This window comes from Rana temporaria, chromosome 4 (genome assembly GCF_905171775.1).
Source record: "Rana temporaria chromosome 4, aRanTem1.1, whole genome shotgun sequence".
Taxonomy (NCBI): Eukaryota; Metazoa; Chordata; class Amphibia; order Anura; family Ranidae; genus Rana; species Rana temporaria.
In genome coordinates, this window is record NC_053492.1 from 468,542,345 (window position 1) to 468,560,797 (window position 18,453).

Sequence of the window (18,453 nt, forward strand, 5' to 3'; positions counted from 1 at the left end):
TCATAACACCTACATACCATAATAACAGGAACGTAAATAACACTTATGCTAGAGGTCCAGATCCCTGTCCTACCCAAGGTCCCACTCCCAGTTGCGCATATAAGAGAACTTGGAGGGAGTGCCTAGTAACAGCCCCATATATAAGAGACATACTCTCCCCCCAATCATCCTAATTTTCGCAAGGGATCACGTGTATTGTTCTTGCTTGTCAGGTTGAAGCAAGCATTATACGGCGTACACACGATCGGAAATTCCGACAACAAAATCCGATGTGAGCTTTTGGTCAGAAATTCCGACCGCATTTTGCAGGTCTGTCCCGGGCACATTCATTCCAGGACAATACAGTGTCCCAGAATGAAACTGACACAGCCACCCCCCAGGGCCAATTTTGATGCCCCCCAAAAAAGAAGCCACATCACCGCTTTACTCACTGACAGTACTTGTCCTGGCCGGGATTGCCTGTAGGAGCACAATCCCCGCCCCCTGCTTGTGATTGGAGAAATCATAATTCCCGCCTTGTGTCCAATCACTGTGCTGTGATTCGTTGCAGCACAAGCTGAATTTTGGGAAGGGAGGGTGTCCCTGAATGGTAGTTTGGAAATGTGGTCACCCTACCCTAAAGCCAATTAACTTTTTGCCCCTATAAAAATAGTTCTGTCATAGGAATGTGAATTGCAGGTTGATTACTGAAAGTCAACCTCCTGACTGTGCCAAGAATTTGCAATATTCTAGTGTTCTCACATTGTCCTATGTGTCGGACGTCATCTCTTCCTACTTATTCCACTCTGTTTCAAACACGGAACCACCCAAGAAAATAAACAGAGGAGCTCCATCATAAACACACAGAACCCATCTCACCGTGGTTATGGATGTCTCCACTCCATCAGACTTATTCTCCAAAGCATGTGGCTCTTGCCCCGTTGTTTGCTGACATTTCTCTATTTGATTACTCTCCTTTGAAGTAGAAGTGGACACAACTCTTTCTTGAATCAGGCTGCCGTCTTCCCTTTGGTCCTTCTCCATCCCGGAGCCTGTAGATAAGACAACCGAGGTGGGCAATGTAAACGTGGCCACCAACATGTTGGGCTCCGACCTCATGACTACTTGGCCACTGGGCCCTTTGTGATTTGGAGTCTCTTGATTTGCTTTAGTCAACTTGTCTCCTTCATTTGCCTTCAGTGATACGATGTGAGGTTTCTGGATTGGGTTCTCTAGTTGCCCCTGTTTAGCATTATTCCAGATGTCTTCCAGCTCCTTATCATCATGCTCCAAAAACTCCTGATCAGGGTGGAGCACTTCGGGGAATGAATGAGAAGCAACCTTCTTATTAGTCCTCTTTTTGGGTGGGTTGTTGGGTGAGCTGTAAGGTTTGTTTATAGAGTTGGGTTTTGCATTGTACGTTCTGACAAACTCTACATAGGTGGAATTATTCATGTCATCGTTATAGGGCTTTACACGATCTGAAGCTTTTGGGAAGATGGTTGAGGTGACAGTACCAACTCCATTCTGGTATTTGGAAGGGTGGTTGTCCTCTGAATGGCTGGATGTACTTACATACTGCATTTCACCCAACGTTGAGTCGGTTCTTTGTCCACCGCTCTCAGATTCCAGGTGATGAAAAACATTAGTGGCTGAAAGTCTATCTATCTGAAAATGGATAAAGTCATCGTTTAGCTTATCTAGGTCTTGTGATCGTGAAGCGTCTGCCACCTTTCCATAGCCATGTATGTTTTGCCTGCAATAGCCAGAGCTGGTTGTTAATGCTTCAATCCATGACTTTGAAGACGAAGACTGGAATGATGTCATAGTGTCTTGGAGGCCACGGTCCTCTTTATTGGGCTCTGCAGTGTCTGTGATTTCTATTTCATCTGCAACTCCAGAATCTGAAAAATGACCGGACCCATTTTCTTTTACAGATTCTATTCGAAGTGACTCCTGAATGTTGTCCACAAGACTAGCTTCCTTGGATAGATCCAGAACCAAGACGGAACCCAAAGTCAGATGTGGACACGTGGCCTGAGAGATCGGTTGGGTAGAATTAAGACTTTCCACTTCCGTTTGCTCGATATCTGCCCCGGACACAGCACATTCAGCATCAATCTCTTTTGTCAGTGGGTTTTTGACATAATTGAGAAAGTTCCCACATTCGGGTTGCGGGGTGGTCCTGTCAAGCTTGGGAGGCCAGGTGGAGGTTTCGTATTTGGTGCTCTCTTCAGTGATAAGCTTTTTATCAGAGTGCAGGTCCATAATCCCTTGCACTGTACACCTTTGTGCTTTTTCCTTTCTCTTGAGGCTCCTGAAAAGCAAACTTGATCTAATATTTGAGTCATTTGTAGATATCAAAGTATGTTGTTCAAACGACCGACTTTTTTTGGATGGTCGTGGCAAGGTCAAGCTTTGGCATGCATCTGGTCCCTCACTTTCCTTTGCATTCAAGTAGGTGCTGACCTGCAAACGGACAACGTGATGAGTAAGGCACAAGGGTGAATGACAGATAGGGATCACTGACAGATAGTGCAGCATGAGAAATGAGACTTCAAAAAAAAGGAAGAGAGTGATACACCATGGAAGACAGAAAATGAAGAGTGAAGCAGACATCAGGTAGAGAGTCAATATGGGACATGAGACATAGAAAGGAACAGACCTTGGACATCGGAGAGAATAAGTAGGGTAGGATGAAGAAAGTTGAACTCCAGACACAGATGAGGAATTAATAAATGAGACAGACCTGGTTAAAAGGGAAAGTGATGAGCGTGAAACCTGGATGAGAGAAAAAGTGATGAGTGAGATAGATCAGTAATTATGGAGATTATGGACAAAGGGATTAGAAGGGGAAGGGGGACACTTTGGTATGTATAGGAGAACAATCACGACCAGTAAATGGTAGTTAAAACTCCTCAATAAGCTGCTGAACTACATATATGTCAATGTTTAATTCTGCTTAGCCAGCTCTACGATCAGGCACCCCTACAGATGTCACAGCCAAGTCCTGGACCTTCCTGTAGACCAGTGGTCTCCAAATTGTGGCCCTTTGCTTGCTTTTATCTGGCCCTTGGGGCATTTTTCCCCCAACTGTCAACAGTGGGCATAATTCTTGGCACTGACAGTGACAATGGGGCACATAGGCTTGCGCATAGGGTGTGCAGGGTGTGCCTGGGCACACCCTAATCACACCATGTGCATTAGCATTATACAGGAGCAGCACCAGGTGGGTGGTTGGGGGTGCCAATGTAAATGCCCTCATTAAATTAAATTCTAGGTTCAACTTTAGGAACACTTTACACCTGTATTTAGGGTGTACTGTAACATGCTCCCAATCAACTGTCTCCCTTCACCAGAGCCCCCTTCCTGTGACAACAGGTGGCATTCATGTGTGTTTTAACTTTGGGGTGCACACCCTAATGCAATAGGCTGTGCACACCCATGATCGGGCACCAGTCCTCCCACTGACACCAATGATGGAACACTATTCCTCCCATTGATACAATGATGGTGCACTATTCCTCCTATTGATACCCAATGATGGGGCACCATTCCTCCTTTTGATACCAACGATGGAACACTATGCCTCCCACTGATTCCAACGATGGGGCACTATTCCTCCTATTGATACCAACGATGGGGCACTATTACTCCCATTGATACCAATGATGGGGAACTGACTGATGCGCTTTGTTGCAAATACATCATCCATTCTCTCGTTGATTGCACCTGGTGGTAACCTGGCCTGCTACTTGGCGGTTCCCTTGATCTGGTTTGGGTTTTTCCTGCCTCTAAATAAAGAGTAGTCATATAAGGCATGTGTTGAAATATTCCATGTTGGCCTTGTTTCCCCCGGCTCCTTTGCAGAGTCAGCAGGTAACCCGGTTCTTTATAAATCACCACTTATAGCTACCATCCACATATACTCAGAAAGAAGAACCGAAGCATATGCTCTATATAGTGTAAAACCTTTAAAAACCTTTTATTTCAAAATGGTACTGTAGTTACAGATGACAGGGATGAAAAACCAACTGCAGCCGGCAAACAACTTCTAGGTCACTTCCAGTTGAGCGATGACGTCAGCATGTAGATCCTCCCTAGGTGTTTCGTCCTACGTGACATCTTCCGGAGCATGACAACAAACATGCCTTATATGGCTGCTCTTTAATTAGGGTGTCATATCTGTCTGGTAAGCCTGCATCCTTGTCAGGGCAGGGCTCCTGCTACTTAACGAGTAGCTCTTTTATTTCAGTGCTCAGAAGCAGCTCATCTGTCGGTTAATTACCAGCCACTTCTTTCAGTTCTCAGAAGCAGCTCATCTGTTGGTTAATTACCAGCCACTCATTGTTACCACAGTGACTCACCTGGTTACCATTAACCTGCCTCATTAGTCCAGCCTACAGCCAGAACCTTTTTGCTATTTAAACAGCTTAGTTCATTTATTCCTTGCCCTTGTGTGGTCTTTGATCTTTAAGTGCATTCCTTCCTGTGTTGCTGTCTATGACTTGGCTGACTTCCCTTCCATTCCTGTTCCTGATTTTTAGTCTTGACTATGCTGATTTCTGGTTTCCTGATCCCGGATCATCTTATTACCGGCTCTGGCATCCAAACCCTGGCTTCTGTTTTTGAATACGTTCCTGAACTGTGTTATTATTGCCATTTTTATTAAAAGTGTGATTTTAATTGCACTTTTTGTCTCCGTCTGGATTATGGTATCTGACACTCCTTGACCACTTGGTGGGGGCCTTGGGTCTGCCGTGGCACCAATATTAAGATTTCTTTGGTGGAATACAGTGGAACCTCGGATTGCGAGTTACGCGGTTAACGAGCGTTTCGCAATACGAGCACTTTATTTGAAAAAATCCTAACTCCGTTTGCGAGTGTTGTCTTGCAACACGAGTAGGATTCAGGCCGAAGCGGTGTGCAGTACCGCGTTTGGTCTGAGGTGGGGGGGCGTCGGAACCGAGTAGAGCCGAACAGCGCCGTTCGGAAATGTTTAGAAAGACATGGAAATACTCAGTTTCCGAGCCTTTGCTAGGTTTGCCGACATCAGCCGAGGTGTCTTCGGGCCTTTTTCCGAGGCTCTCAGCGCCCCCCACCTCTGGCCGCATGCGGTCTTGCATGCCATTGAAGTCAATGCGGAACAAATTATTTTAGTTTCCATTGACTTCAATGGGGAAACTCGCTTTGATATGCGAGTACTTTGGATTACGAGCATTCTCCTGGAACAGATTATGCTCATAATCCGAGGTTCAACTGTATTTATTTTTAATTATGCACTTTGTGGACTTTTACATTATTATTCTTGGGACTTTTTTTGCATTTGAGATTTTCAAATTTGTGTAAATCCACTGATTAGCTCAACACATTTTACCTATTCTATTTATGACTATGTCGGATATTTCAGTGTGTTTGCAGCTGTTTTTGTTCTGCTCATGCTTTTATTGCTGCCCATGTTCCCGCTAGGGAGATTCACCCACATTATTGGTGCCCACTATCTCTGGTTCAGAAGGTAATCCAAAAATTGTCACAGGCAAAATCTTTCAGTGTGGACGTCTGTTCTGGTGACGACAATCTAAGAGAGGAAGCTAAATTTTGAAAGGACCTCCTCTTACTTCCTACTTACTTCTTACTGTGTCTCTGGGATGGAAGGAAGGGGAAGATAAATTATGGCCACCAGATGTGACTGACGATCTGAGGAAATAAGTATTAATTTCCTATGATCGTCAGCTCCATCTAGTGGCCGTAATGAGGTATTTTCCTGATTCACACTATTTTATGAATGAAGAACTGACATGGAAAAAAAATAGCCTAGTAACATCCGGCATTTGCACAGAACAAATAAACGTACAGTTTTGCAGGAAGACATTTTTATGAATACACACTCTAAACTCTGCACCTTCTAACAGTTAAAGCGGTGTTCCAGCCGAATATTTTTTTTTTTTAAAAGTCAGCAGCTACAAACACTGTAGCTGCTGACTTTTAATAAGGACACTTACCTGTCCAGGGAGCCCATAATGCCGCCCACCCCCCCCCCCCGAGGCCGATCCGTCCATTGGATCTGGTGCTGGCGCCGCCATCTTAACTAAGGTCTCAGAAGACAGCAGGCCCTATTTCCCAGGAGACAACGTGAGGGAGGACAGGAACGAGGAGCTCCGTAGTATAGGAAGTGGCAGATTAGGACGACTGCCTAGCAACAGTCGTTTCTGGTAAGTAAAATTTTTTTTTTTTATGTTTTTTAACCACTTAAGTACCAGCAGAAAAGCACGGACAGGCAAAGGCACGTACAGGTACGTCGCCTTTAAGATGCCGCCATGTGGTCGCGTGCGCGCCGTCGGCGGCAGGCTCGCAACCCTGCCGCCTTCCCCGTGAGTCGGACCGCGGGTCCCGCCGACTCGATCGTCGCAGGGATCCCCGCGATCGTCTCACGGAGGTATGGAGCGGGGAGATGCTTGTGTAAACAAGCATCTCCCCGCTCTGACTAGTGACAGTGACACTGATCTCAGCTCCGTGTACTCGGAGCGGAGATCAATGTCATGTGACACACAGCACATCCACCCTACAGTAAGAAACACTCATTAGGGAACACTTAACCCCTACAGCGCCACCTACTGGTTAACCCCTTCCCTGCTAGTGTCATTTTTACAGTACTCAGTGCATTGATCGCTGTAAAAATTACACTGGTCCCAAAAATGTGCCAAAAGTGTCCGATGTGTCCACCATAATGTCGCAGTCACAATAAAAATTGCTGATCGCCGCCATTACTAGTTAAAAAATTAATTAATTAATTAATTTAATTAAATTAATAAAAATGCCATAAGACTATCCCCTATTTTGTAGACGCTATAACTTTTGCGAAAACCAATCAATAAACGCTTCTTGCGATATTTTTTACCAAAAATATGTAGAAGGATACGTATCGGCCTAAACTGAGGAAAACTTTTTTAGGTAGACTCAGGTACGAGGGCTTAAACTTGCGGCGGCGTAGTTTAGGCTACGCCGCCGCAAGTTAGCTAGGCAAGTACGTGATTCTCAATGTACTTGCCTGCTAATATACGGCGGCGTAGCCTAAAGCGGCCGGGCGTAAGGGCGCCGAATTCAAATGTGTTGGAGGGGGGCGTGTTTGATGGTAATGAGGCTTGACCTCAAGTTTTTTACGTTTTCTTTTAACTGTGCATGCGCCGGGCGCCTACATTTTCCAGTGTGCATTGCCGCTAAGTACGCCGCACGGGCCTATTGATTTCGACGTGGACGGCGTAAATCCCGATTCGCGGATGACACGAGGCGGGAACGGCGGCCATACTTTAACATTGTTATTCCACCTAATAGGGAATAACTTTAGGCCTGCTAATGCCTTACGGAAACGGCCTAAATCGACTGCGGCGGCCGGGCGTACGTTCGTGAATCGGCGTATCAACTCATTTACATATTCTACGCCGACCGCAATGGAAACGCTACCTAGCGGACATCCAAAATATTGCAATCTAAGATAGGACGGCGCAAGCCGCCATATCTTAGATATGTTTAAGCGTATCTCTGTTTGAGCATACGCTTAAACATAAGTCGGCGATAAGTCGGCCTAATTCTACCTGAATCTACCTATTTTTTTTTATATATTTTTTGGGGATAAGAGTAAAAAATATAGAATTTTTAAAAAAATTGTCGCTCTATTTTTGTTTATAGCGCAAAAAATAAAAACCGCAGAGGTGATCAAATACCACCAATAGAAAGCTCTATTTGTGGGGAAAAAAGGACGTCAATTTTGTTTGGGAGCCACGTCGCACGACAGCGCAATTGTCAGTTAAAGCGCAAAACGTGGCCCGGTCATTGACCAGCAAAATGGTTCGGGGGTTAAGTGGTTAAGATATTTTAGGGAGCCTGTTGTCAATGTAATTTTTTTTTTTTTTTAGGGTGGACCTCTAGGGTGGACCTCTGCTAATTTCATCCCCTCCAGCAGCCCAAGTCACCGCAGCCACCATGCATGATTAGGAACGCTGAGATAAGATAATGTAGCCAGACGAGAGTTCTGCACAGTTCATCACAATTAGCACCCCCCCAAAAAAAAAACAAAGCACTCATTTCACAGCACACCACAATTTCACAACACATGATTGAGAACATATTAATAAAGCAGTTCATCTTCCTGGGGCATGCAATTCAAATGGCAATGATTAACACAGTATAGGGAGTGAGCGTTGTCCCCACTAGGACAGGAAGTGTGTTGCTGGCAGGATCACCAGTTTAGAAGTAAGGCGAAAACCCCCGAAAAAAGTAGAAAGCTAATGCAGCCACCACATCTAAGTACTGGTAATCTGCAATAGACGACATTTTGTTCTTTTTGGCGCTTTGATAAAGTTTTACATTTTGAAAATGAAACTTTCCATTTTGCACTTTTTAACGGAATGGCCCGTGACACCCAGAGACTTTTGAAGGATGCGGGGTACTCCTGTGCCAGCTTCACTAATGACTCTTGGGTCTAGGGTCATCCTATGTCCCTTAGGGGCATAGGATGACTGAGAACTGATATCTCGGATTACATGAGATGGGACATTAATGATAATTCATGTATTGGAGGAGATCTTGAAATATTACAGGTTGTTTATTGTGACCCCCAACAGGTCAATAAGAATGTCCCATTCAATGTGTAACATAGACTGTTGAGATGCTAATTAAGTCTGCTACTGTGGTGATGTGAATTGGAGCCTGGTAGCCAGTCTGGCTGCCTATTATAAGATGTTTAAGTGTCTTGCTGTGATTGCATTTCATTGTCCATTGTGCTAATTACGTCTGCTCCTAAGACCTTTCATTGTGTATGCTAATGACACTGTTTTGTGTGAAGATACTATAGATAATAGATGTGGAATGTGACTTGTCAGCTATAGTAATTAACTCCTCTAGATGCGGTGCCAGAATGTCTGTCTGGAATGTGGATTGAGGGGGGAACTCGTTAAGCACCCATTGTGTGATGTTTTGGGTGGAGAGTTTTGTTGTCCCCGTGATTACTGAAGCATGCTTTGTAACTGTATAAAAACCTGAGAGTTTACCATTAAAGCATTCATTCGTTTTTGCCAGAGACAGAGCTGTGTGTCTTGTCCTTCTGGGGAATGGAATGGGTCCTGTCTGCTGGATTGTGGATTGTGGGATAAGCTGTCGTGGTTGGTGGAATGGGATTATCGTAAACGGTGGTAACACCTGACCGTTACACACTTTTATAAAGAATAAAATATAATTATAATATAAATAAAGGGAAAGTGGTGCAGAACTATAGCGGCGACCTTCAAATTGGCCCACTTTTTTTGTTGGCGTCATTCAGTTTAAGGTGGAGTTAATGGACAAATCACGGCATGCTGTTATGGCACGGCACAGCGCACTCTAGTTGGCGTTACCTCCTCCTGCACAGGAAGCGACAATCTGTTCTTTCTCTTTAAGCTGCCAAACGTTCCCCCTAATATCCCCTGACAGCGCTTCCAGAATGATTTAGGGGGTGACGTCTGATGAGGGGGGAGGGGAAGACAGATGAGGAGAGAGAGAGATGGTTAGACAGCGGAGAAGCCAAGAGAGAGATTAAAAGGACAGACAAAAAAGCCACGATCCATCACAAGTGCACTGCTAATGACGTTCACCAATATTTCTGGAAACTTTTCCGACCACACACAGGAAATATCCCCCAAAAAAGTGCCCCCCTCCCTTAGCAATACCACCCCACCCGCTAAAGCCTACACTTTTGTAATTTGGGTGGAGTAGGAAATACTTGCCTCCTTGCTGTTTTTTTTTTGGGGGGGGGGGTTGTACTTTGTGTCCCTTTGGAAGAGACTTCCCCTCACTTCCTGGGGACCTCTGATGTGATGGGGGGGGACCTCTGATGTGATGGGGAGGGGACCTCTGATGTGATAGGGAGTCCCTCTGATGTGATAGGGAGGACCTCTGATGTGATAGGGAGGACCTCTGATGTTATGGGTGGGACCTCTGACATGACAGGGGGACCATGATGTTGGCCTCTGATGTGAAGGGGGACTCTCATGTGATGGGGAGACCTCTGATGTGAAGGGAAGACCTCTGATGTCATGGAGGGCCTTTGATGTGATGGGGGATCTCTCACATGGTGGGGGACTCTGATGTGAAGGGGATCCTCTGACATGTGGGGGGAGACCTCTGATGTGATGGGGGATCTCTGACATGAAGGGGGACCATGATATTGGACTCTGACGTGAAGGGGGGACTCTCATGAGATGGGGAAACCTATGATGTCATGGAGGAACCTCTGATGTCTTGGAGGACCTTTGATGTGATGGGGGATCTCTCACATGGTGGGGGACTCTGATGTGAAGGGGATCCTCTGACATGAGGGGGGGGGAGACCTCTGATGTGATGGGGGATCTCTGACGTGATGGGGGACCATGATATTGGACTCTGATGTGAAGGGGGGACTCTCATGAGATAGGGAGACCTCTGATGTCATGGAGGAACATCTGATGTCTTGGAGGACCTTTGATGTGAAGGGGATCCTCTGACATGATGGGGGAGACCTCTTATGTGATGGGGGCCTCTGACGTGATGGGGTTTCTCTAATTTGAAGTCAGTTTTATCAAGGTGGTTGTGTCATCATCTCAGGTTTTCCATTGATAAGTAACATTTAGGTTTTCTTCATTTTAGACTGGGGAGCCTCCAGAGTCTGCTTCTTTTTAAAGGATGCCACAACTGTAAAAAGTTTAAGAAATGCTGATCTACCCAATGGGGACATTAAGAGAAGTCTTAACCCTTCCCCCATGCCAACCAAACTAAAGGTTTTGACTTTAAGTTCACTTTAAATATATTATTCTCCAAAAAAAAGTCCCTGAAACATTTCCATATTTAATCATGAGTGTCATTAATAATGAACTGACATCTCCAGCCATTAAGTCTGCTGATACTTGTGGTTCCTCTGCAGCCTCAAACCTGCTCTGTCTTGTCCCCAACTAGGACGGGTCCTGTAAGATAACCTGCGAAGTATTGTCATAATTCTTATCCACCAATCAGAGGTTTCTTACCATGAGTGGCTCCTCCTCCTCTACTTCCTCCACGCTGGGTCCCGTTGGTAATATTTTGGGCTCCAGCCACAATGGTCCACCAGCGCACTTCCTGGGGGCATCTTCAAACAGCTCTGCCCCCTCCTCGCTGTCTGCCCCCCCTGGTTGCTGAAATAACATGGGGCTCAGCGCCTTTCGCCTGTACCTACGTCGTACAGGGCCCCTTGGGGGCGTAACTGTGGGTGTGGTCACGTCCTCTTCTGTTGGGCACTCAGATTTGCCAAAGTGGAGAGACCCGTGCGTATGTTGCGTGTCCTCCTGTGGAATTAACAAACTTCTCTTTATTTGACTGTTACAGTCTGTGACTGCTCAGATTTACCATACAGAAGGACATTCCATACTATGGCCCGGATTCAGAGAGATCGGCACATCTTTAGATAGGCGTTGCGTATCTCATATGCGATATGCCGTCGTAACTTAGAGAGGCTAGAAGTTTATTCACAAAGCACTTGCTCCCGTATGTGCGCCGGCGTAACGTAATTGGGCCGGCGTAAGCCAGCGTAATTCAAAGTAGCAAGGCAGTGGGCGTGTTGTATTATAATTAACCGTGACCCCATGTAAATGAATGGCCGCTCGAACGGCGCATGCGCGCGCATGCTCAGAATCACGTCGCAAATACTCCCTAAGATACGTCGGCTCAATGCTTTCGACGTGAACGTAACCTACGCCCAGCCCCATTCATGTACGACTTACGCAAACGACGTAAAATACGACGCTGTTCTCGCGCCCATACCTTAACATGACTTACCCCTGCTTTATGAGGGGTAAAGTTACGCCGGACATACGCCTTACGTAAACGGCGTAGCTAAATGCGACGGGCGCAAGTACGTTTCTGAATCAGCGTATCTAGCTCATTTAGCTATTCGAGGCGTAAATCAACGGAAGCGCCCCTAGCGGCCAGCGTAAATATGCACCCAAGATACGACGGCGTAGGAGACTAACGTCGGTCGTATCTTGCCAAAATTTAGGCCTATCTTGTTTCCTGAATCAGGCGCATAGATACAACGGCGCATCCGTAGACTTACGCGGCGTATCATTAGATACGTCGGCGTAAGCTCGGCGTAAGTCTTTCTGAATCCGGGCCTATGTGTGTACTATACCGTACTAGAAGTCAATGCGGAACAAATTATTTTCATTTCCATTGACTTCTATGGGGAAACTCGCTTTGATATGCGAGTGCTTTGGATTACGAGCATTCTCCTGGAACAGATTATGCTCGTAATCCGAGATTCCACTGTATGTGTGTGTATATATATATATATAGCCAGATTCAGGTAGGGCGGCTTAACTTTATGCTGGCGTAGCGTATGTTATTTACGTTACGCTGCCGCAAGTTAGAGAGGCAAGTGCAGTATTCACAAAGCACTTGCTCCGTAAGTTGCGGCGGCGTAGCGTATATTGGCCGGCGTAAGCACGCCTAATTCAAATGTGGAAGAGGTGAGCGTGTTTTATGTAAATTATTCGTGACCCCACATAATTGACGCTTTAAAGGAACGGCGCATGCGCCGTCCGTGGACGTATCCCAGTGCGCATGCTCCAAATCACGTCGCAAATAGTCAATGCTTTCGACGTGAACGTAACCTACGCCCAGCCCCATTCACGGACGACTTACACAAACGACGTAAAACGTGAAAAATTCTACGCGGTCCCGACGTCCATACTTAACATTGGCTGCGCCATCTTTTTGGTGGTTTATCTTTACGCCTGAAAATGCCTTACGTAAAAGGCGTATCTTTACTGCGACGCCGGGCGTACGTTCGTGAATAGGCGTATCTTGCTGATTTACATATTCTAGGCGTAAATCAGCGTACACGCCCCTAGCGGCCAGCGTAAATATGCAGCTAAGATACGACGGCGTAGGAGACTTACGCCGGTCGCATCTTAGCAACATTTAAGCGTATCTCAGTTTGAGCATACGCTTAAAGTTACGACGGCGCGAATTCGGACTTACGACGGCGTATCTACTGATACGCCCGTCGTAAGTTTCCTGAATCTGGCTAATATTACATAAACTATTAGTGATAATATAAACACAGGTGCAGCACTAAAATAAGCGCTGCGCAAACTGTTGGCGCTATATAAATCCTGTATAATACGGTAATAATAATAATAATAGCAAGGAACCACTCACAAATGGAATCCTCAGTTGGTTGCTCTGGCTCCAATGGCCTCAGTCCATTATGTATAGCAGTCAATAATATAAATAGCTGACAACTGCAAAATCTGTATGAAGATCTTTATTGCTACATAATAGTCAGTTCAAAGGGGCCAACGCATTTCGGCAAAATGCGTTAGCCCCCATTAACTGGCTATTATGTAGCAATAAAGTTCTTCATACGGATTTTGGAATTGTCGGCCATTCCTTTTGTTGGCCAATAGTGATAATATATAGCAGCTTGTTTATGATAAACTGGTGAGCTGAACGCCATCTTCTTCCTTTCCAGTTAATAAATAACTTTAGCTTGTTTATCCAGCATGTGAAAGAATCGAAATCTGAATTATTTTCATTTTCTGTTATTTATTCTCGGGTTGGTCACTTACCGTCTGGGTGGGCTCTACAGCCTCTTTGGTCCTCGGAGTCTTGTTTCCCAGGATCCTCGGGTGTTTCTGACATCGCCATCTCATTAGTACCCAGCTCAGCATTCCTTGTAGCTCCTCCAGACGCTCCTTAACCTGTAAATAGGGGGGGTTAAAAAATGTAAAAAATCTAACCATTTGGGATAAAAAGAATGGCCCGGATTCACATACATCGGCGCATATTTATGCCGGCGTAGCGTATCTAATATACGCTACGCCGACGTAGCGCAGAGAGGCAAGCACCGAATTCACAAAGCACTTGCCTCCCAAACTGCGCTGGGTTCCCTCGCCGTAAGCCGGCATAGGTGGAAGTGGGCGTGAGCCATGCTAATGAGGCGTGACCCCATGCAAATGATGGCCCGAGTGCCATACAAGTACTTAAAACTAACGGCGCATGCGCCGTCCCGTGGACGTATCCCAGTGCGCATGCTCAGAATCACGTCGGAACTACTCCCTAAGATACGTCAAATCACTGCCTACGACGTGAACGTAACCTACGCCTAGTCATATTCACGTACTACGTAAACAACGTAAAATACGACGGCTGTGTTCCCTGGTCCATACCTTAGCATGAGTTGCGCCTCCTATATGGGGAATAACTTTACGCCGGACGTACGACTTACGCAAACCGCGTATATTATGCGCCGGGCGCAAGTACGTTCGTGAATCGGCGTATCTCCCTCTTTTCCATATTTGAATAGGAAATCAATGGGAGCGCCACATGCGGCCAGCGTAAATATGCGCCCACGATACGCCGGCGTAGGCAAGTTACGTCGGTCGGATGAAGCCTATTTTCAGGCGTATATCAGTATGTGGGCACGGCGCACAGATACGACGGCGCATATTTACACTTACGCAGCGTATCTTACGTCGGCTTAAGTGCTTTGTGATTCCGGGCCAAAGTCTTCTCTACAGCAGAGAACCCTTACCTCCCACAGATAAGCTCTGCTTTAACAGCAAATAACTCCTATCTTCCACGAATAAGCTCTCTCTAACGGAGAACCCTTACCTCCAACAAATAAGCCCTGCTCTAACAGCAGAGAACCCTTACCTCCAACAAATAAGCCCTACTCTAACAGCAGAGAGCCCTTACCTCCAACAACTAAAGTAAATCTAAAGCCCAAACCATTTCCTTTATATTTGGCTATGGTATGGAAGGGTTAAAACTAGAGATGCACAGAAATGGAAATTTCAGAACCGAAATGAAACCGAAATAAAAAAAAAATTCAGGCCGAAACCGAAAATGACTTTTCTGACCTCCTGCCAGCTCTTGCCGCCATCACCTCCTTGCTCTTGCCACCACCTCCTGCCACAATCGGCTCTTGCCACCATCAACTCCTGCCCCACCACCTTCTGCCAGCATGACCTCACCCACCTCCTGCCACTGTGCCACCATTACCTTCTTCCACCATCACCTCATGCCCCCACCACCTCCTGCCACCATCACCTACTGCCACCACCAGCTTCTTTATTACCTTAAAGCTGGGCTGTGCTGGACATGGCTGGGCTGTGCTGGACATGGCAGGGCTGTGCTGGACATGGCTGGGCTCTGTGCTGTGCTGGACTGTGCTGGACTGTCACTGCTCCGTCCTCTGCCTATGGCGAGTGCACTGCACGAGCCAACGAGTGTCACTGCCAAAGTGTCCCTCCTGAGTCCTCCTGACTCGATCGGCTATTCAAAAATGGCGCCGGGTGGCGCCATTACGTATCTGCTTATGCGCCGGCCGCCTGAGCGGATACGAGCTTTCCCGAGCCCGAAGCCGGCCGGGCTCGGGAAAGCTAGTATCCGCTCGGCCGGGCGGCACATAAGCAGATACGTAATGGCGCCACCCGGCGCCATTTTTGAATAGCCGCTCAAATCAGGAGGACTCAAGAGGCAGTGACACTCGTTGGCTCGTGCAGAGGACGGAGCCGTGACAGCCCAGCGACCATTTTTTTTACGGGCACCCGATGCCCATATCGGCAATTTTAAAGCGGTTTCGGCATGTCGCCAAAACAGCTGTTTTCGGCCGATATGTATCGGCACCGATATATCGGTGCATCCCTAGTTAAAACCAATATCATTTTTTTTTATTAACCCTGTTGGGTTCCATTTAGGAGATTCTCTTCACTTCCTGTCCTGAAAACACAACAGGAAGTGGAAGGGAGGGGATGACTTCTCTTGGTCAGCTGTCTCTAGAACAGGTGTATGAAATGGAATGTCCTAGTGACAATGGTGACCAGCACTGCAGCTTCCAAGATTCTCACATAAGGTGCTGCCCACACTCACCGTCTGCGTCAGAAGCCGATCTTCTCCAATCAGCTTCCAGCCAACCCCCGCCAGCACCTCAAACTCTTTCATCTTGCTGTCAATGCTTCTCTCCAGTCCTTCCCTCCATGCTGGGCTGAGCCGGTCCTCTGGGCTGTCCGACAGGATCTGAGCTCTCGTTTCCTCGGTCCAGGATCTGCAGAGAGAGGATCACATGGGCTCATTCTACAGCGTCTGGAAAAAGCAGTTTGTTTCTGGAAAACTCACCCAATTATGCTGAAGCCAACCTACCAGATTGAAATTTACTGGCGCAGCCACGTTTTTACTGGCATTTCACAAAAGTTACTAAATTACATTTTTACATTACATTTTTAGGTGCAAATTTCAGTATTTAGTCTACAAACAAGTACGCCAGGCAAATAGCAATGTGATTTAAGGTAGAAATTAAGGTAATTTTTTTGATATAATAAGGGCAAATTATTTAGTCACATCACCCCCTGCCTTATCCCCCTCTGCCACCAACACCCCCTGCCTCCAATCACCCCCTGCGGTGCCACCAACAACCCCTGTCTCTATCCCTACCCTCTGCGATGCCACCATCCCCCTCTGCGGTGCCACCAACACCCCCTGCCTCCCATCACCCCATGCCTCCATTGCCCCCTGTGGTGCCACCAACAACCCCTGTCTCCATCCCCCACCCTATGCAGTGCCACCATCCCCCTTTGCGGTGGCACCAACACCCCCTGCCTCCAATCACCCCTTGCCACCAACACCCCCTGCCTCCCATCACCCCCTGCCTCCAACCATACACACTCAGGCAGTGAAGCAGCACCTTCATGCAACTCTATTTAGGGTGAAGCTGTGCCAGGAATGTAAAGGGCTAAGATAGTAATTCCACCCCTGACATCTGTGTCCAGCCTTACTCCAGAGAAGAAGTTACAATATTAATACCATCCAGGAAACACTTAGAACCAGGGTATCCCCTTACCAGGAAACCCATCACAGCCAGGTTCTGCAGGCTCCTTAAGTTTGCTACTGGAGAGGTCTGCAGCCTCTGGTCACACAATACTCTACTATGCCTATTCTATGCTTTGGGAGTCTCATGCAGTTTGCAATGGGCAAAGTTGAGAATGCCAGGCCTGCACATTCACATGGCTCAGCAACTGGTGTTCTCTGATTACCAGCAAGCTGATGACACTCAACAATGGGTGGCCTGGAGGACTACAGTCATCATGGAATTTTGTGACTGCCTGCCATATGTCATAGCAGCCAAGTCATGTGACTCATGTCATATCTACACACAGACAACGCAGCACTTACATTATCCCTAGGTAGCTCAGGAAGAATTCTTTCAGCTGGGAGGTTCTATGTAATCGGGGGTGGTTCCTCTGAAAGTTGCTCAGGAGTTCCAATTCAGGTCTGCAACCTCTGGTTACACAATTCTCTACTATGTCTATGCTACACTTGATCTGTGACTCTCAAGCAACATACAATGAGACATTGGGAATCCCAGGCCTGCACATTTACATGGTGCAGCAAATGAGTGTCCTTGAGGACTACAGTCATTGTGGTATTTCATGACCACCTGCCATTTGTCATTGTGGTCAGATCCTGAAAATCTTGTCTTATCTACATCCAGCCAATACAGCACTTACATTATCCCCAGGTAGCTAAGGAAGAATTCTCTCAGCTGGGAGGTTCTATTTAATTGGGGTCAGTTCCTCTGTATGTTCCTCAGGTGTTTTCCTATTCAGGTCTGCTTCTTCTGGTCGCACAATTCTCTACTATGCCTATTCTACACTTCGTCTGGGAGTCTCATGCAGCATACAATGGGCAAAGTTAGGAATTCCAGGCCTGCACATTCACAAGGCTCAGCAACTGGTATTCCCTGATTACCAGCAAGTTGGTGCCACTCAACAATGGGTGGCCTGGAGGACTACAGTCATCATGGCATTTCATGTGTCATTGCGGTCAGTTCATGGGACACCTGTCTTATTTACACACAGTCAATACAGTACTTACATCATCCCCAGATAGCTCAGGAAGAATTCTCTCAGCTGGGAGGTTCTATGTAATCGGGTGCGGTTCCTCTGGATGTCCTCCTGTAGCTGGCTCCAAGCTTGAAGGGTTTCCTCAATGCTTCTCCTCAGTACCTGGCTCCTCTGGGGGCAGAGGGCTTGTAGCGAGCCCCCCTGCTCTTCCAGCCTCCGCACCTCTGCTTGCATCTCTCCCGTCACCTCTGCCTGGAGGACAAAATGTCTGCTGTCATGTCAAAGTCACCACAGCTGGAAATGTTCCATAAAGCCCAGCACTGTGTCAACTATGATGTAAAGCTTCCTACGATGACTATACAGGTTGGATAGTTACTACAAAGGGAAACAACTCACAATCTCTATACAAGGCATTTTAATCTTTTTTCTAACTTGCTTTTACACTTCAAAAAATAATATGGAGATCCAAAACATGTTCTGTGTAAGAGAAAAGTTTGGTGTCTTGTCTAACTGTAATAAGAACTTTACATATACTAGTATTAAAAATACATACAGTATATGATAAGAGGTATAAAACTAACATAATCTC

General features: G+C 46.5%; 1 protein-coding gene across 1 annotated transcript in view; it reads right to left on the bottom strand.

Annotated features, from left to right (window-relative positions):
- LOC120938078 overlaps positions 1–18,453 on the bottom strand; it is an 87,990-nt gene that overhangs the window by 17,607 nt on the left and 51,930 nt on the right. Inside the window, exons 17-22 of the mRNA XM_040351764.1 lie at positions 17,896–18,116; positions 15,895–16,069; positions 13,590–13,721; positions 11,010–11,306; positions 9,369–9,473; positions 859–2,448 (exon numbers count right to left, since the gene is read on the bottom strand). Of these exons, the coding sequence (XP_040207698.1) occupies positions 859–2,448; positions 9,369–9,473; positions 11,010–11,306; positions 13,590–13,721; positions 15,895–16,069; positions 17,896–18,116 (2,520 nt within the window). The remainder of the gene's footprint in view (positions 1–858; positions 2,449–9,368; positions 9,474–11,009; positions 11,307–13,589; positions 13,722–15,894; positions 16,070–17,895; positions 18,117–18,453) is intronic.